The following is a 16475-nucleotide window of genomic DNA, read 5'->3' on the forward strand; positions in this document are numbered from 1 at the left end:
TCTTGGGATCCTTTGTCAGCTTTTTTTTTTCCTGTGCCTCAGTTTCCTCACTGATAAAACAGGGATAAAAATACCTCTATCATTGAGTTGTTTCAAGGAATAAAATGAAATACGTGAAAATTACTTAGAATAATTCCTTTCACATTATAAATGCACCATAGATGACAGGTATAAACTTGTCAAACTTCAATATGGAAAGCCCAGATCCTACTATTTACACATTCAATTTAATGATCTAATTTCTATAGATCCAAACACACCAAAATCATGCTAAGACCCTGAAATCGAGCATCTAGAAATTGGTCTCCAATCTTAAAGCTAAATCTGAAGTCATTAGACCCTCCAATGATTGGGTGAAGTGTGGTTGATAATGAGCTACCTTTTAGTAAAAGTGTTCAAGGAGGGCGGCGCCTGTGGCTCAGTTGGTAGGGCGCCGGCCCCATATACCAAGGGTGGTGGGTTCAAACCCGGCCCCTGCCAAACTGCAACCAAAAAATAGCCAGGTGTTGTGGCGGGTGCCTGTAGTCCCAGCTACTCGGGAGGCTGAGGCAACAGAATCGCTTAAGCCCAGGAGTTGGAGGTTGCTGTGAGCTGTGAGGCCACGGCACTCTACCGAGGGCCATAAAGTGAAACTCTGTCTCTACAAAAAAACAAAAACAAAAAAAAAAACGTTCTCGGGCGGCGCCTGTGGCTCAGTCAGTAAGGCGCCGGCCCCATATACCGAGGGTGGCGGGTTCAAACCCGGCGCTGGCTGAATTGCAACCAAAAAAATAGCCGGGCGTTGTGGCGGGCGCCTGTAGTCCCAGCTACTCGGGAGGCTGAGGCAAGAGAATCATTTAAGCCCAGGAGTTGGAGGTTGCTGTGAGCTGTGTGAGGCCACGGCACTCTACCGAGGGCCATAAAGTGAGACTCTGTCTCTACAAAAAAAAAAAAAAAAAGTGTTCAAGGAAAGGAAGATACCCCCCAAATTTAAGAGGTTGTGGAGGGATATCAAATATTCACTTAAAACCTACCCAAATCTCTGCTTCTCTTTCTCTACTGATAGCCTTTCTTCTTCCTTTGAGATGTCTCCCTGTTGTCCTGATAGAGCGCATGGGACCATAGCTCACGGAACTTCAAACTCTTGGGTTTGAGCAATCCTCTTGCCTCAGCCTCCCAAATAGCCAAGAATAGAGGTGCCCCTCCACGATGCACGGCTAGTTTTTCTATTTTTAGTTTGAGACTCTTGATCAGGCTGGTCTGCAACTCCCAAACTCAAGCAATCTACCCCCACTCAGCCTCCCAGAGTGATAGGATTCCTGCCATGAGCCTCCACACCTGGCCTCTACTTACATACTTTCAGGCATTATCAACCATGAAATTCTACTCCTGGAGCCATGAGGAGAAGGCCAAAACAAACCCTTTTTAAGGATAGGATTAATTTTAGGGCGAGTCTAAAAACAGCTTCAGGATTATCAGATTAGAAAACACTGTTTAAAAACCCTAATCCAATGAATTTCTTTTTTGGTATAATTGAAAAACACATATAAACTGTTGACAGAGTTGAACTTCATTAAAAATTACAGAAAATTCCTGTTTCATGGTACCTAGTAAGGCTACATGAGGCATATAAATCGTATCTTCTTCTTTTTTTTTTTTTTTTGAGCAGTTTTGGCCAGGGCTGGGTTTGAACCCGCCACCTCTGGCATATGGGACCGGCGCTCCACCCCTTTGAGCCACAGGCACCACCCATATCTTCTTTTATTAAAACATTTAAGGCAAATAAAAAGATTGCTAACCTTTTTTGCTTTTGTCTAAATAGGATGAATTCCTAAACATTGCCTTTCCATGTATTTTGCTGAACAATGTAGTTTTTGGAAAGGAACAAATAATATGATCTTGTCATCAGATTCCCAGGTTGGGAGTTCTTGGGTCTTCATGCTAATGTGTACACAGCACCAATCATATTCACTGGTGGTTAAAATATTAATATTCTCCTTATGATACTGCACACTTTGAAAATCTCCACTACTGATAATGACTGTGAAGTCTCTGAGAGTTAATTACTGAGCAGGTATTTGGAGTGAAGAGAAAGAATAAGTGATTATTTTTGCTGTGCTCCTCTATTACCTGCTCAGAGATTTCCAAAGACTGGGAGGAGATAAATTTAACACCACCAAAATGAACGAGAGTAGTTTTTGTTTGATGGCCCACCAATGAATGACAGTTGCCAAATGGTCATATCTGTAGCATTTCAGAAATAACCCTGTCAAAAGTCAGTCATTAGAAAGGTATTTACGGCTCCCACCAATGCTAGAAGCTTTCATTTGATTCCAGAACTGTTTTACCTCATGTGTCTTCCTCAAAAACCAGCCAAAATAATATTGAACAAAGCTTTCAGGCTTAGTGATAGTGATATGACTTCAACCATTCTTACAACTTTACAAAATCAAGATCAACTACAATACTTAGTCTAGGCAGTGGGAGGGGAGGTGGGAGGGAAAAGTGAGGGTGACTGGCGGGATCTCACCTAATGTGCACAGCGTGAGGGTGTCCAGCACACCCCAAGTGAAGGGCTCAACTACAACTTGAACTTTACCTTAGAAATGAAAACAACATCATCAAAACATCTGTACCCTCATATCAATCTAAAAAAATAAAATCATAGGGCACAAGTTTAGTGTTTAAAAAAAAGTTTTGTTTTTTAAATTAAATCTGAGAAGACTGACAGAGAAACTATAATTTAGTGATCAGAGTCTGAAGGGGATGTGATCCAAAATGCAAATATTGTGTTGTGTGTTTTAGAAAGCCTGATCAATACCACCAGCAGGAGGTTCAAAGTGATCCTGTGGCAGGACCAGGAATCCTTGACAATCAATATCCTCTCTAGCTGAAGTGAACACAGGCTGATGAGCTCTGTGTGGAGTGATTAGCTGTGATCTAGTTTGTCTGCCTGTCTTAAAAGCTAATGTGGCTCTGCAAAAGACGCAGAGCATACACTCAGAATTACGTCAGTTCTTATGTTTGTATATACATCCTAAAATTTTTGTCTGAATTGTCACATAAATGATGTGCCTTATTTAGTGCTGGTAATGCTTAACGACTGACCCAAACTGGTTATATCTTATTTCTTTTCTGGTTCATACTTGGAACATTTATTACACTATGCATTGAACCCATTCATGTAAATAGCTGTGCAACTAAAAAGTTCATTTCCAGTCTGAAAACTTAGGAAAAAGACGCTTCCGATAACAATGACAGTATTACAATGGTTACAAGCTTCTCACCCCAAATTTGCAATGAATTGGTAGAATTAGCCAGTTGGAGTTGTGAAATAACGTGTTCACAAATACAAAATGTGTTAGCCACAATCATTTTTCAAAATTCCCGCTGTTGTTAGATAATAATGCCGTTAGTCATTAGATAAAGAACGACATAAACTTTACGTGATCAGCTTTCCCTGTCTTCATTTCCCCATTGCTTGTGAAGTTTTAAGATATAGCTAAAGTGTAAATGACCAGATTTTCCTATGTTACTCAAGGATGCGTGAAGGAAATAAAAAAAAAAAAAAACAGGACAGAAAACAAGGCTCACATTTCTCTTCCTCCCACATATATTTTACTAATGGCTTTATCAAGGGACCTTTCCTGACTTCCTTCAGTAATCACTTTGCCCTGACCTTGAAATCTTCCCAACACATAGAGATGATAAATTCTCAAGGTGATAGGCATGCCTTGATTGGTACACGTTCTGTGTATGTACAAAATACTCACTTGTATCTCAATGGAAAAAAGAGAGCGAGAGAACCAGATCTAGAACCTGAACCACTCACGGTAATGTTACAGTGGGCAGGTGTGTGACCAGCATGATGGTTCCACCGGCTTCCCCAGGGACACACACCTCCCTGCCCCCGAACCTTAGGGAAAGATTGATGAATATACATTTGCTGTCCCTAAATCTCTTTTCCTTTTCCTGAGAGAAAGGAGATTGTGACTTTATTAAATGAATTGGGGCAAAATACAGAAAGATTTCTCTATTTTAGAAACAAGTGTTCAGAAAGTTAGTATTTAGTACTAAATCAGTCAGATGATACGGAGGGGGGAAAACCCTACGGTTTATATTTTTCTTTTCTTCTTTTATTATTTAGTTAATTATTTTTTATAACTGCACCCTAATATCAAGAAATAAAAACTTCCTATGGCAAAATTCAATTGGAAGTTAGCATACAGGGATGTTTATAAAAAGTTTATTAAGAAATATACTTAAAAATGTATTAATCATATCTAATATTCCAAGGCCTTTAATACCACCAACCAGTATTAGTGAAAACTGGTAGGACAGAGTAGGTCAGGATAGAAATACTCATTATGTAACAGAAGGAAAGAGAGAAATCATAAAGGGAGGGGAGAGTGAATTAGAAGGTGTAAAAAGAGAAGAGTGAAAAAGTTAATATCTGAGCTCAGAGTTCGAAACAAAAAGGCAGACAGAACTGGACAGAAAAATTCAGCTTAGATCATTTTCGAGGACTGTTCTGTTTTCCTGGTGAGGCAACTAGGAAGTGAAATGTACAAATACGAACTTTTGATTCACTGTTTTGAATAAAATAATTGTACATTAAATTGGGTTTCCCATTTTTAGCCCAATGCCCTAAAAGGTACGCGGTAAATATGCACAAATAAATTAATGATTAAATTCCTTGTGAAGTTATTTCTGTGACGTTAGGATTTTATATTAGAAATTAGAAAAATCAAGTGTCGGTAAATAAATTGAGATACAACTCTATATTGCGGGAAATTTACTTTCTCTGAGAGGGTTGTGTGGGATTAAACATTAATCAACAAATCAACAAATAAAATGATACAACAAAAGAACTTAATCACAAAGCTTGGAAGGAATACTTTCTTGTTCCTAGAAATTCTAGGAAAATTCTCAAATGTGTTAAAATCGATTCATCAGTGATTTCTAATATCCAAAAAAATGTTTAGATTTTTGCTTCCTTTAAAAAGCCAGTCAGACTCAATCAAATAGGGTATAATAACATGTAGGTATTAAAACAGTAAAATTCTTACTGCACAATGCTTTATACCTTGGCAGTGTTTAAGGAGAAGTTATTGTGTGAAAATTGTTATTTCTATTTCTTTTTCCTTTGAGAGCTAGTGCATAGTTCAGAACCTAAGCACCTAATGACATTTTACTGCAAAGAGAAACAGTTTTATCTTGTGTAAAATAAATAATTTTGAAGGGTCTTCCATGTCTAGGATAGTGAAGGTAAGAGGACACAGTTTAGCCAGGATTTACAGACCGATGTTCTTAAATGAATGCAGAGACCCTGACAACTCTGAAATAACAAGTGAAGCTTAGTTTCTCTAAAGGGGCTTGAGCTGCATTGTATGAAATATTCTGGAAGAAAACAAATCTTAAATTTTTTCTAAGATTATTTATGTTTTCCATAGTTTAGGTCACATTTTTTAATTCTAGTTGCTAAATTATAAGGAATGTTTCCCATTACCATATCAAAATTACACATTGTTTTCATGGGAAAAAGTCAGTTACAATGGTTGTACTTGAATATTTATTAAGAAATATATTTAAAAATGTATTAATAATATCTAATATTCAAAGAAGTAAACTTGGTAGTCACATTTTACTATAATGTGTAGAAATGGTATAATGTTGCCCTGTCCTACATAACAGCCACTAACCACAAGTGGCTCTTCATTTAAAATACGTTAAGTCCAATTAAGAATTTGATGCCTTGAACTCACTAGCCACATTGCAAATCCATAGTAGCCATTCGCTGGTTCAGATTCAGAACATTTCCACTAACCCAGGAAGTTCCATGCTATTATTTAGTTGAAAATTAAATATTAAGAAATTTTGCCTATATAATAGGAAAAACTGTGTTTTCGTTTGTTAAGCTTACTTTATTCACTCTCTAAGTATAATTTTAGTCAAGTTCTTTGAAAAATTGCAGCCTGGTGTATAAGCTGATAATAAGACCACAGATGGCAAAATATATACTACAAATGTTCCTCAAAGAGTTTAATAACATCTTTTGTTTTAACCTGGATTAAGTTGGAACACATTATTCTTAAAAAGCATCACAAGAATGGAGAAGCAAGAATCCAAGGTACTCAATTCTGATATAAAGCCAGTTGACTATCTAATACAAGATGGGAGAGGGGGGTGAGAGAGCAGGGAGAGGGGAGGAGGGAGGAGGAAAAAAAGAATAAAACTAACTAAGTTAATGACCCTCTAAGTATTTTTATTTTTAAATAATAATAATAATAATTATTATTGCTATCATTTTCACTTGAGACAGAAACTCTGCTGCCCAGGCTGGAGCACAGTGGCACCACCAAATCTCACTGCCCCCTTGAACTCTAGTGTTTAAATTACCCTTCCACCTCACTCTCCTGAGTAGCTGGGACTACAGTCATGCACTGCCATGCCTAGCGAATTTTTTTCATTGTTTTAAGAGGGGCTTTGCTATCTTGCCCAGGCTGGTCTCAAACTCCTGGCCTCAAACAATCCTCCTGCTTCAGCCTCCCAAGTTGCTGGTATCACAGGCCTGAGTCACAGCTCCAGGCCTATTTTAAAACTATATTTGCACCCCAAGTTAATTGTCAGTTTTACTTTTGGAAAATGCTTAATATTTCTTATTGAGCTGTAAGTAATAGTAACCAATCAAGTAAGGGCACATTAAGGTATGAACAATATCAATACATTTAAAGCAGCAGATGCTGATGAAAAGAAGCCTGATGTTAAGAGAGTGTCAGATAACGTACTGCTGGTCAGAAGGATGAAGAGGAACATTCTACAGGATTTGTAAATAGGCATTATCATAACTGATGGTAGAGCCATTTCAAGTTAAGTCAGCCGCTTTCCAAATCGGGTGGTTGTGCTAGAATCCTGCACGCGTGCATTAAAGTAACTTTTCTCGTTACCCGTATGACACAGCCTTAAGTTTTTCAAATGAAAGCAGCACAGGGCATGGGTGGATTTTCTGTGTTTCCTGCCAGAAACGTTACAGCCTTTCAGCTCAGAGGGTGGGCTGCAGGCCCGTGACACATGAGGTGTGTTGAGGAAGGCCGGTGCTTCAGAGATTTGGACTGAAATTCCAAATGTTAAATTGGAGAAAGAACAAGTGTGACTAAGAACTGTGCCTGTATCCAGAAACACCTAGCACACTAAGTAAAAGGCTTTGGAGGGACAGACGTAAGCCAAGGCTGAGAAAGAATTATTTCAAAAAGCTGTTTAACAAGAAATTATGGAAATGACAAGTGACCCGTGAGTATATGACAACGTCAAAACTCTCTGGCAATCAAAAGACAATTAGAGTAACAATAGATCACCTTGCACTGCCTATCAAATTTGCAAAGTTTAAAAACTAACAATAGTGTCTAAACAATAATAATAATAGTGGTTGAAAGAATCTGGGGAAATAGGATATCTGATCTAATATAATAGAACTAGATGTCCCCCTCCTAATGGGAGAGTAAATTGGTACATTTGTGGAAAGCAATTTAGGAAAATACATTTTAAAAACTCCATAGTATTAACACTCCATATTTAGAAATTCATTTTCTTGAGAATTGGGTACATGTAAAAATTTGAAAGCAATGATGTTCACTCCATTTCATTGATAAGTACTATGTGCAGCAGCCTATGTAATCAACCTCTGAAGAGTCAAGTCCCCTAAATTATGAAACAAATGAATTTGCTGTAGCAATTGACGATCACATTTTATACAAGTGTGTAACACGTAGGAAAAAACATACAAATGAAGGGGAAAACAGGTGGAAAAATATTTCTTTTATGTCCAGAGCAAATTTACAGTTAATTTAAAGTTTTGCCTTTGGGTTTCCTATTGTTTTATGAATTACTCAGATTAACATGTGCCGTGCCTGTAGGCGTAATATTTTGAGATGAATAACCAAAGTCAGTGAGTGTGTGTGCAGAACTAGTTTTCATTTCTGTATCGGTGGAGACTGATTCTCTCTGTGGTTCTTTCTACTTCTGAAGTTCTACAAGTATGTTTCGTGAGGACAGAAAGCGATGTAGACAAAGTGACGTACAGGCCGCAGACACAGGTCCTCGGATAGGACATGCTGCACACACCGTCACACTCAGAGAGACGCCCAGAGGTCCAGGGAGCCTTGTCAGAGTGTTTCTCAGACTTCTGTAATTTCATTCTGAGGGGCAAGGTGGGCTGTGCAGTGATCTCTGACTGCGTACCACAGTCTTTTAAAGTATTGATGACGACGGAAAAAACAATCCTACCAGCACAGGTGGAGGGCTCACTTTGTGCCGGATACTGAGCATTACACACCCATTGCCTTTTAGGTCCTAAGATGCTCATTTTATAGATAAAGAAAATTATACACATTACATAAAAGGCTTCAACTCTCATGACCGATATTCATATTATAATATCTCGTATTTCTGTACTTTTAACAAATTCCCATCTTTTATTTTGTTACTATGAGGGCTAATTTCACTACAGACTTTCTCCTTTCTTTCTCGCTCTCCTTTTCCTTTCCTTTTTTTTTTTGATGGAGCAAAAGAATTTTCCCTGTAACTTCTGACCTATTTATCAATTTACTAACAATGCTTGGATTCCCTTTGATATTTAAACTGTCAGACGACCCCATCTTTTTTGAAAGATGAAAGCTGCCTTCAGAAAGTGAAATCATTTACTATTGGAAAGTCTTTTAAAAAACAAAAACATATTTTTTGTTGTTGGTGGTGGTATTATAAGGAATGAATGGGGAGAAATCTTAGTGATAAATAAATTAAATTAAATTACAGTTTTTGAAGCTTTATCAAACCTTCACCAAATCTGGTAAGAATGGTATGGCAATGGTGGTCCCACTGGGAAAAATTATTTTCAAGGCTGTTGCTGGCATTGCTACATTCCCAGGGCTAGATTAAGGCAAGGCTGGGTTCTATTCCTCATGTAACCAAAATGATTAAAATAACAGAAAATTGATCTTATGAGAACAGGGTCGTAGGTAATACACCTTGGAATACAGAAGAAATGAAACCAGTCATTACTTAGGATAAGGATTAATCGTTCTCTAACTCCATTCCTAGGGAAGAAGCAGATAACAGATAAAGGATCTAATTCCCTAGAGAGATAACCCCTAGTGTGAAGGCTGTTAAATGTGGGCACAGGATTTTTTGAAAAGGACTAAGTTCTGATTACATGATTAAGTAACCTACAGATCTCTAGGAATCATGTTATTTCTCAGGAAAAAATGATTCTTACATAACCTATTATGCTAATCTTGGGTTATCCTAAGCTATACTTTCTTATTTTTAACTGTTTTTACTCTTATACAGAAGCTTGTGTTACACTGTTACATTTTATAAATGTGGGAATAGATATTTAAGGAGATCAAAGGTTTCTGTTCCCAAGAATATTTTTAAGTATAACACATCAATTCCAATTGTCTTGCTGATACACAGTCCCATTTAACTACAAGGATGGAGAAATTAGAAACCCAGTCCTCTCATTCCATCTTGGGCCATTTTCTCGTAATGGAGCAGTGAGGTTAACAAGCAATGTGAGAGCCCTTCTCGCGTGCAGCCTGTCCTGGGGCAGATTTTCTCTAAACTCTAAGACACGTGTTTTAAATGATGCTGAGTCCCAAACCTTAGACATAATCTGATCTCAAAATGCGCACAAATTTCACCAGTGTATTCAATGAGATTTATACTTGAAATGATATTTTCTTCCTAAAGCACAACAGTTATCCTTTTCCAGCAGAACAAGGGGTGCAAAATTGTATGTGGGGGCCCTGATGCCTAAGTTCAATTTTATCATGAGGAATATGCTGACAAAATATTTGCTTATTTAAATACATTCACAAAAAATCTTTTCTATTTTGGTAGTTTTTTTTTTTCTGTGAACAATAACAGATCATAAGAACACCATGGACTTAAAGGGTTTCTGTGTTAGCTGTGAATAAAATTTGTTCACAGATGAAAAGAACCAACAAATAAACAAAAACTAGTGTTTCCTTTTCATTGCGCAATAATTGACTCAAGTCTTGCTTGATTTAACACTTGTTTAAAAAAAAAAAACAATGTGAGAACACTCCTCCTCAAACAGAAGCCAACTTTGGCTCTCCCAGGGCTCTGCTTCTTACTTTAAAGCACTGTCAGCACGCCTTTATTATGTTACCTACACATGCTAATCTATCTTTGCTTTGTTTGCAGTACAATTTAGGTTCTGGAAAAGCTGCCTTGATTTAACAATTCTTTTCAATATTACCTCCCACAAACTCTCAGCTAACAAGGAGACACCCCACGGAGGCTCTACTTTCTTCCCCAAGCAGAACTGTCATGTATGACTATCATCCAGAAGGGCAGTTGTCAGATAACCCCCATCATGTTTCTAGCCAATCCACGGCTCAGAAAAGTCTAAATCGTTCCCCCTCCATTGACTATGTTGTAATTAAGTAGATCACCTAAAGTCAAGACCAAATAGCATCTGCATGTGATAAATTTTTTACCACTGTAAGGAAATAAAAGAAGAAAAACGCTGTGAACAAAAGGGAAAGAATGATCTCATCTGGAGATACATTTTAGGAAAACTCCCTAGCGAGGCACATTTAAGACACAAACAAACACATTCAACATTAACCCACCAAAGCACCTCTCAGGACTATACTTCAAGCAGGGGAGGTTTAAAAAACAAGCTTTCAAAGGATGGCCGTTTCTATGGGAAGAGCTGCTACAAGATACAGTTAACATTTTGATTTTCCAATGTGATGAGAAGTTGCCCGAAGGAACATATATATTTTTATTCTACAAAATGTGAACTACCCCGTTTCCCCGAAAATAAGACAATGTCTTATATTAAGGTGTGCTCCCAAAGATGCGCTAGGTCTCATTTTCAGGGGATGTCTTATCTTTCCTGTGAGGTCTTATTTTCGGAGGATGTCTTATTTTCGGGGAAACAGGGTAGATTAAATAGGGGAATGTAATTAAGACAAGGAAAATAGATGTGTTTCTTCTCAGGCAGGTATAGCACCCTCCAAATTTTTATTTACCCAAATAAATTCATCTTTCATCTTCCCTTAGACTCCCAGTTTTAGAAAAATATATTAAACATAAAACAGCACAGAACACTGTTTTTTGCCTAAGCTTATTTAAAATAAACAAACATGGAAAGTCATACACCTATCAAATAATTTGTCACTGCCTTCTTCTGATTAATAAAAGAACTGTATCTGCTGAACAAAGCCAACTTTCCCAAAGAAAGCAAAATCACACATTATTTGCCGAAATTATTAGTTCGAAAATAACGGAGATATCCTGCCCCAATAAGAGTTGTAAAACCAAGCAAAAGGATTCACAAACAGTCATCAGCTAAGCAATTGGCTAAGTTATTTTCTTCAGTTACATCTGCCTGAGATCAATCTCCTTTAAATTCACCCCCACAGAGGTCAGTTACCCTTTTGCTACCTACTAGGAATTTGCTGGATCCTGTGGACCACGACAAATGCGTCAGACAGCCCCACTTTCACAGGGTGGTTGGTCGAACTTATCTGTGTGACCAAGACAGGAATCTGGAAAAGAAACAGATCGATGTGTGTTAGACTTGGATTTCATGCAGGCATGGGAAGGAAGTAGCATCCTTTGGTTTAATGGATAAAACCAGATGAAGAAGATGAAAAACTGGAGAAGGAACAGGAAATACTAGAGACATACAATACTAAAAAAAAAAAAAAAAAAATCAGTTCAGTGCCATTTGATGAGTTAAAGAGACAAGAGTGTTCTGGTCCTACAGAGAATTACTTGACCTTGAAGGCAATAGATTCTCAGAGAATCTGATGGATACTGGTTGCCTGCAACTTACCACACACACAGGGACACCAGGAATGCAGGAATAAAGATTCTTCTCTTACAGTTTGTTCTCCAAAAATTACATATTTATTTTTATAGAGACTTAAAAAAATCCTTGTTTACACGTGGTCTCACAGATGTGACACCCAGAGAATGACAAACAAAATCACCTCTGAACATTTATGAAACAAAGTCATTCTTGATTCATATATGTTTAAATCCAGCAATCATTCATAGATTGTAGAACTTTCCCATTCTAGTGGGAATTCCTATGAAAAATTTGTAAGTTCTTCTAGGTCATCTCCAGGTCACAGTTCCTAAATTTGAAGCTCATTGGAACTAAAATCTGACTATTACAGGCATTTGTAATATTTACAGCTTAAAAAAGTAAAACAGACTGAGAATATACGAAAAGGTACTCTTAAAGCTTATTTTTCTAGATTTAGGAAAGCGTTGTGGAGGTGTGGTTACTCTCTTTATTATCAGTTCTGTAGAAATAAAAATGGAAACGAAACCATCTTCAATAAATAAAGGGACAGAAGAAAAAGAGGAGACAAAAGGTCTTTTAGTAAAATAAATAGATTTGGGGTCATCTATTTTGGGGTTTATTGACGATTACATTAGAGATGTATAAACCATAATAAGAATAAAAATAAGAAAGAATGGGAATCCGTTGGAGGAAAGATATAATGAATGCTTCTCCAGCTTATTTTTGTCGTCATGAAATTGTCAGAGGGCTATTTTGTTGTAACTGACAAGAAGAAATTTTACTGTTTTTGTGATCTGTGAGATTTTGAAACAAGTTAATGAACAATGACATTGTACCTTTATGTACTATTTGAGTCCTCTCTTAAATAATGTTTAAGTGTTTGCAAATTTTATATATGTATGACCAGTTGTTCACCAACATAAAGTAGTATTCTGATATTTAGATGCCACAAACACACAAAACGAGCCAAAGTCAAGATTTCTGTCCCTAAAAGCTCATTTACTAAATGAGAGTGATATACATTATTTAGAGACTTGATAAGCTGAATTCAGTATCAGTATGTGAAATCTCCCTTTTAAATGGGCATTATACTATTACCCAGGCTTACACTCCATGTTCAAGAGTGCTGATATAAATGTAATTTATATTTGAGACAGATTTACTGTTAAAGGAAGGACAAACAGGTGAAAAAGCATAAGAAAATTCCCAGTTCAACTTATATTTTTGTATATACTAATAAGACACGGTCATATCATTTTTAAGCAGTGTTATTAATAAATTCCTGCGTAGAAGTATGACAGCTATGCTGCTCACATTTGTCACTTTCTGTCATTCCCCAACATCTATGACTACAGTTTTCCTCAGCAAGATAAGAAATATAATACCTTACCAGATGGCGACAGGGGAATTTATTGTATTTCTTTTTTTCCTACATTCACAGTTTATATTGCCATCAACTGGAAAATCCTGTTGTGTCGTTACAAAGATTACTTGTTGATTCTAGAGCTTGTTTTCCAGGTTACTTGTCTTGATTCCTACAGCCCCTGAGAAACATTATCCTCTCTCTTCAGATCACACCTTCCAACTTTTCTATCTATCTCACTTCCTGTCTCTTCCCTTACCTAGCCATTTTTCACTTTGATTTTATTTTCTCTCCTTCCTTTCATTCCCTTCCTTTATGTTTTGTCTCTACTCCTCCAGTGCTTTGTCATTTTTAAAATACTTATTCTTATTTCAGGTTAATATAAGGGTACAAATGCTTAGATTATAGTCTGTGTTTTTTTTATTTTTGTTTACTACTATTATTATTATTATTATTGTTTGGGATTCATTGAGTATACAAAGAACTAGGCTACACTGTTTGCATTTGTTAGATAAAGACCCTCTTATTGAATTGTGTCCCACCCCCCAAGAGGTGTGCCATGCACCGTGACCCTACCTCCCCTCCTCCCCTCTAATTCATTCCCCTATTCCCCCCACCTTGTATTAGCTCATCCAGTGTCTTCATATTAGAATAGAGTACATTGGATTTTTGCTTCTCCATTCTATTTTTTTTTGTGTTTCTAAGGTAACCTTCAAATTGTAGTTGAGCCCTTCACCCAGGGAGTGTGCTGCACACCCTTACATTGTGCACCCTAGGTGAGAGGTTATCAATGACTCTCCTCCCTCCTCTTTCCCTGTTCCCTCCTCCTCTTCTTCCCAGTTGAATATAATTGTGTTTTTCTCTCATGTGGGCATGTAGTTGTTTACCTATTGGTTTCACATTAGTATTGAGTACACTGGATACTTGCTTTTCCATTCTTGCGATACTTTACTAAGAAGAATGTGCTTCAACACCACCCAGGTAATTCTCAGGCACCTTTTACCAGATGTGGATTGACTGTGCTAATGGCTTCAATCAGTAGCCATTTTGCACCCAGACTCTCTGTGATCCTCTCCCCCTCTGACTCTGGGCTTAGAAATGTGGTAAACAAGGACAGCACCAAGCTTGAAACAAAAAAGAGCTTGAGAAGGTGCTATCTTGGGCTCCTGCAGTCTACGGAAGATATGTGGGGGACGTTTCTTTTCAGCAGAGGTTATTCTGCAGGTGTGAGCCCTCCAACAAGGCACCAGCTAACAGCAGACACACGTACGAGTTCAGCTGAGACCAGCAGAATCCAGATCGGATCAGCAGACCCACCAACCTGACCCATAGGTATCTTGTGAGAAATCAGAAATGGAGATGTTCTAAACTGCTAAATTTGGGGGTGGTTTGTTACACAGCAATACTAACCATTACAAAATCTTAAAAATAAAACAGCCAAACTACTATGTTTGTTTCTCCATAAAGTGTACTAGCATTTCTCCTTTTTAGTTTTCTGTGAATTTTAGGTACAATTAAACTTGAAAGATTGGAACGTTCTTTTATTTTCTGAACCTCTCTTTCTCTTTATTCTCTAGCTTATTATTTTGTCTATGGATTCCAAAAACTAAGACCAACATATATTAAATTAGCTCCATCTAGATTCATTTAATTTAAGGAAAATTCACCCTAAAACAAAATGGTAACCTCACGGTATACTTTGCTGTCATTGAAAATTATCTGAGACTAAACAGACACCCTTTCTAGGAAGGTCATTTTAGATGACCTTTAAGAAATCTTTCAGTTCCCAAATTAAATGATTTCTTTCTCTTGAAAGATTTTGATGTTTGCAAGCTTTGAGTAGATTGTGAATAAGGCAAACAGAAATTATAAGGAGAACTCATGTTCCCTATATGTGAGGAGAACATGAGTAGGTAGAATTAATAATTTGTAGCCCCGGGTTACATTTTAGCTTGTTGTCAGTTTTAAAATTTTACATATTCGTGGGACAATAACTTCTGAGTACTGTGACTGAACAAGCCACTGTTACCATGAATATCTCCATCATCAGTCTTAATATAATTCAAGAATAGAGAGTAGAGAACAGTTTTCTGAGAATAATGTCCCCTACATATAAATTATTTTTCCCTAAAAGGCATAGACATTGTCCAGGCTATTTGATAAGATAGAAGAAAATCACTAATTCATTCATCAGATATTAATCAAATATTACCTGTATTATTGTAGGAACTAAAATCATACCAGAGAATAAAACGAAGACTCTGCTTTCATAGAGCCCACAATTTTAGAGGGTGGAGGCAGACATTAAAAGAAATGAACATCAAAAATATAGCACACTAGAAGGTGGTTAGTGCTAAAGAGAAAAACGAAAACAGGGTGAAGTGACAGAAAGGAGGGTCATACAAGTGGAGTTGCTCAAGTGACATAGGTGACTCACAGAGAGGCTTTTTGGCAGAACTTCAAAGGACGTAAGACAGCCTGCCATGGAGTATTTGGGAAATAGCTTTAGGAGGACGACCGCACCCAAGGGCTTGACTGAATTGTTTTTGGTGTGTGTTGAAAGTTATAAGGTTACCTCGGTGGTAGAACAGAGGCAGTGAATGAGAATGTCAAAGGAGCTGGGAGGTGGGAAGGGCAGATCATGGGGCGTCTGGATCCCTCACAACCCGTGGTAGTCACGTTGAATTTTATGCTAAAAGTTACAGAAAGATTTTGGAGGGTTTTGAGCAGGAGAAGGATATTCTGTTAAGTCAAATATTTGAAAAAGATCACACTGGGTGCTGTAGGATCAAGACTGTGGCAGAGCCAAGAAAGACAAGAGAAAGCGACCAGGAGGGTATCGCAGTTGACCAGGTGAGAGAAGGGTGCCATGGACGACATCGGAGAGGTAGCGGTGGCAGCGTGACAGAGGGACAGATTCTGGATGAATTATGCAGCCATTGCTATCGAGATATCCCATAGATTTCATAGGGACAGTGAGGGACGGAAGGAGAAGAAAGGGTGTGGCACAGGCTTCTGGCCCAGAGCAAGGAAGACAGAGTGGTGTTTGCATCAGGAATGCCGAGAATTTGAGGTCTCATTCACATGGCAGTCGACAAAAATGCTAGACTGCCGTCCGCTGGATGAACATGTGCAGCTTTTTAGGGTAGCCCTGCAGGAAACATCCTTCCAACACTTTCTCTCTCAGGCACTAGAGGACGGCAGTCTAGTGGAGGCACCTGAGAGAGAAAGTGCTGGAAGGATGATCACTTCACGGCAAACTCACTGGCTTCAGATCGCTTTTCTTTA

The 16475-nt window shown here is 37.8% G+C and overlaps 1 protein-coding gene across 1 annotated transcript in view; it reads right to left on the minus strand.

Moving 5' to 3' along the window:
• PLXDC2 (plexin domain containing 2) overlaps window positions 1-16475 on the minus strand; it is a 370639-nt gene that overhangs the window by 83353 nt on the left and 270811 nt on the right. Inside the window, exon 7 of the mRNA XM_053572952.1 lies at window positions 11459-11558. Within this exon, the coding sequence (XP_053428927.1) occupies window positions 11459-11558 (100 nt within the window). The remainder of the gene's footprint in view (window positions 1-11458; window positions 11559-16475) is intronic.

Source organism: Nycticebus coucang, chromosome 20 (assembly GCF_027406575.1).
Source record: "Nycticebus coucang isolate mNycCou1 chromosome 20, mNycCou1.pri, whole genome shotgun sequence".
NCBI lineage: Eukaryota > Metazoa > Chordata > Mammalia > Primates > Lorisidae > Nycticebus > Nycticebus coucang.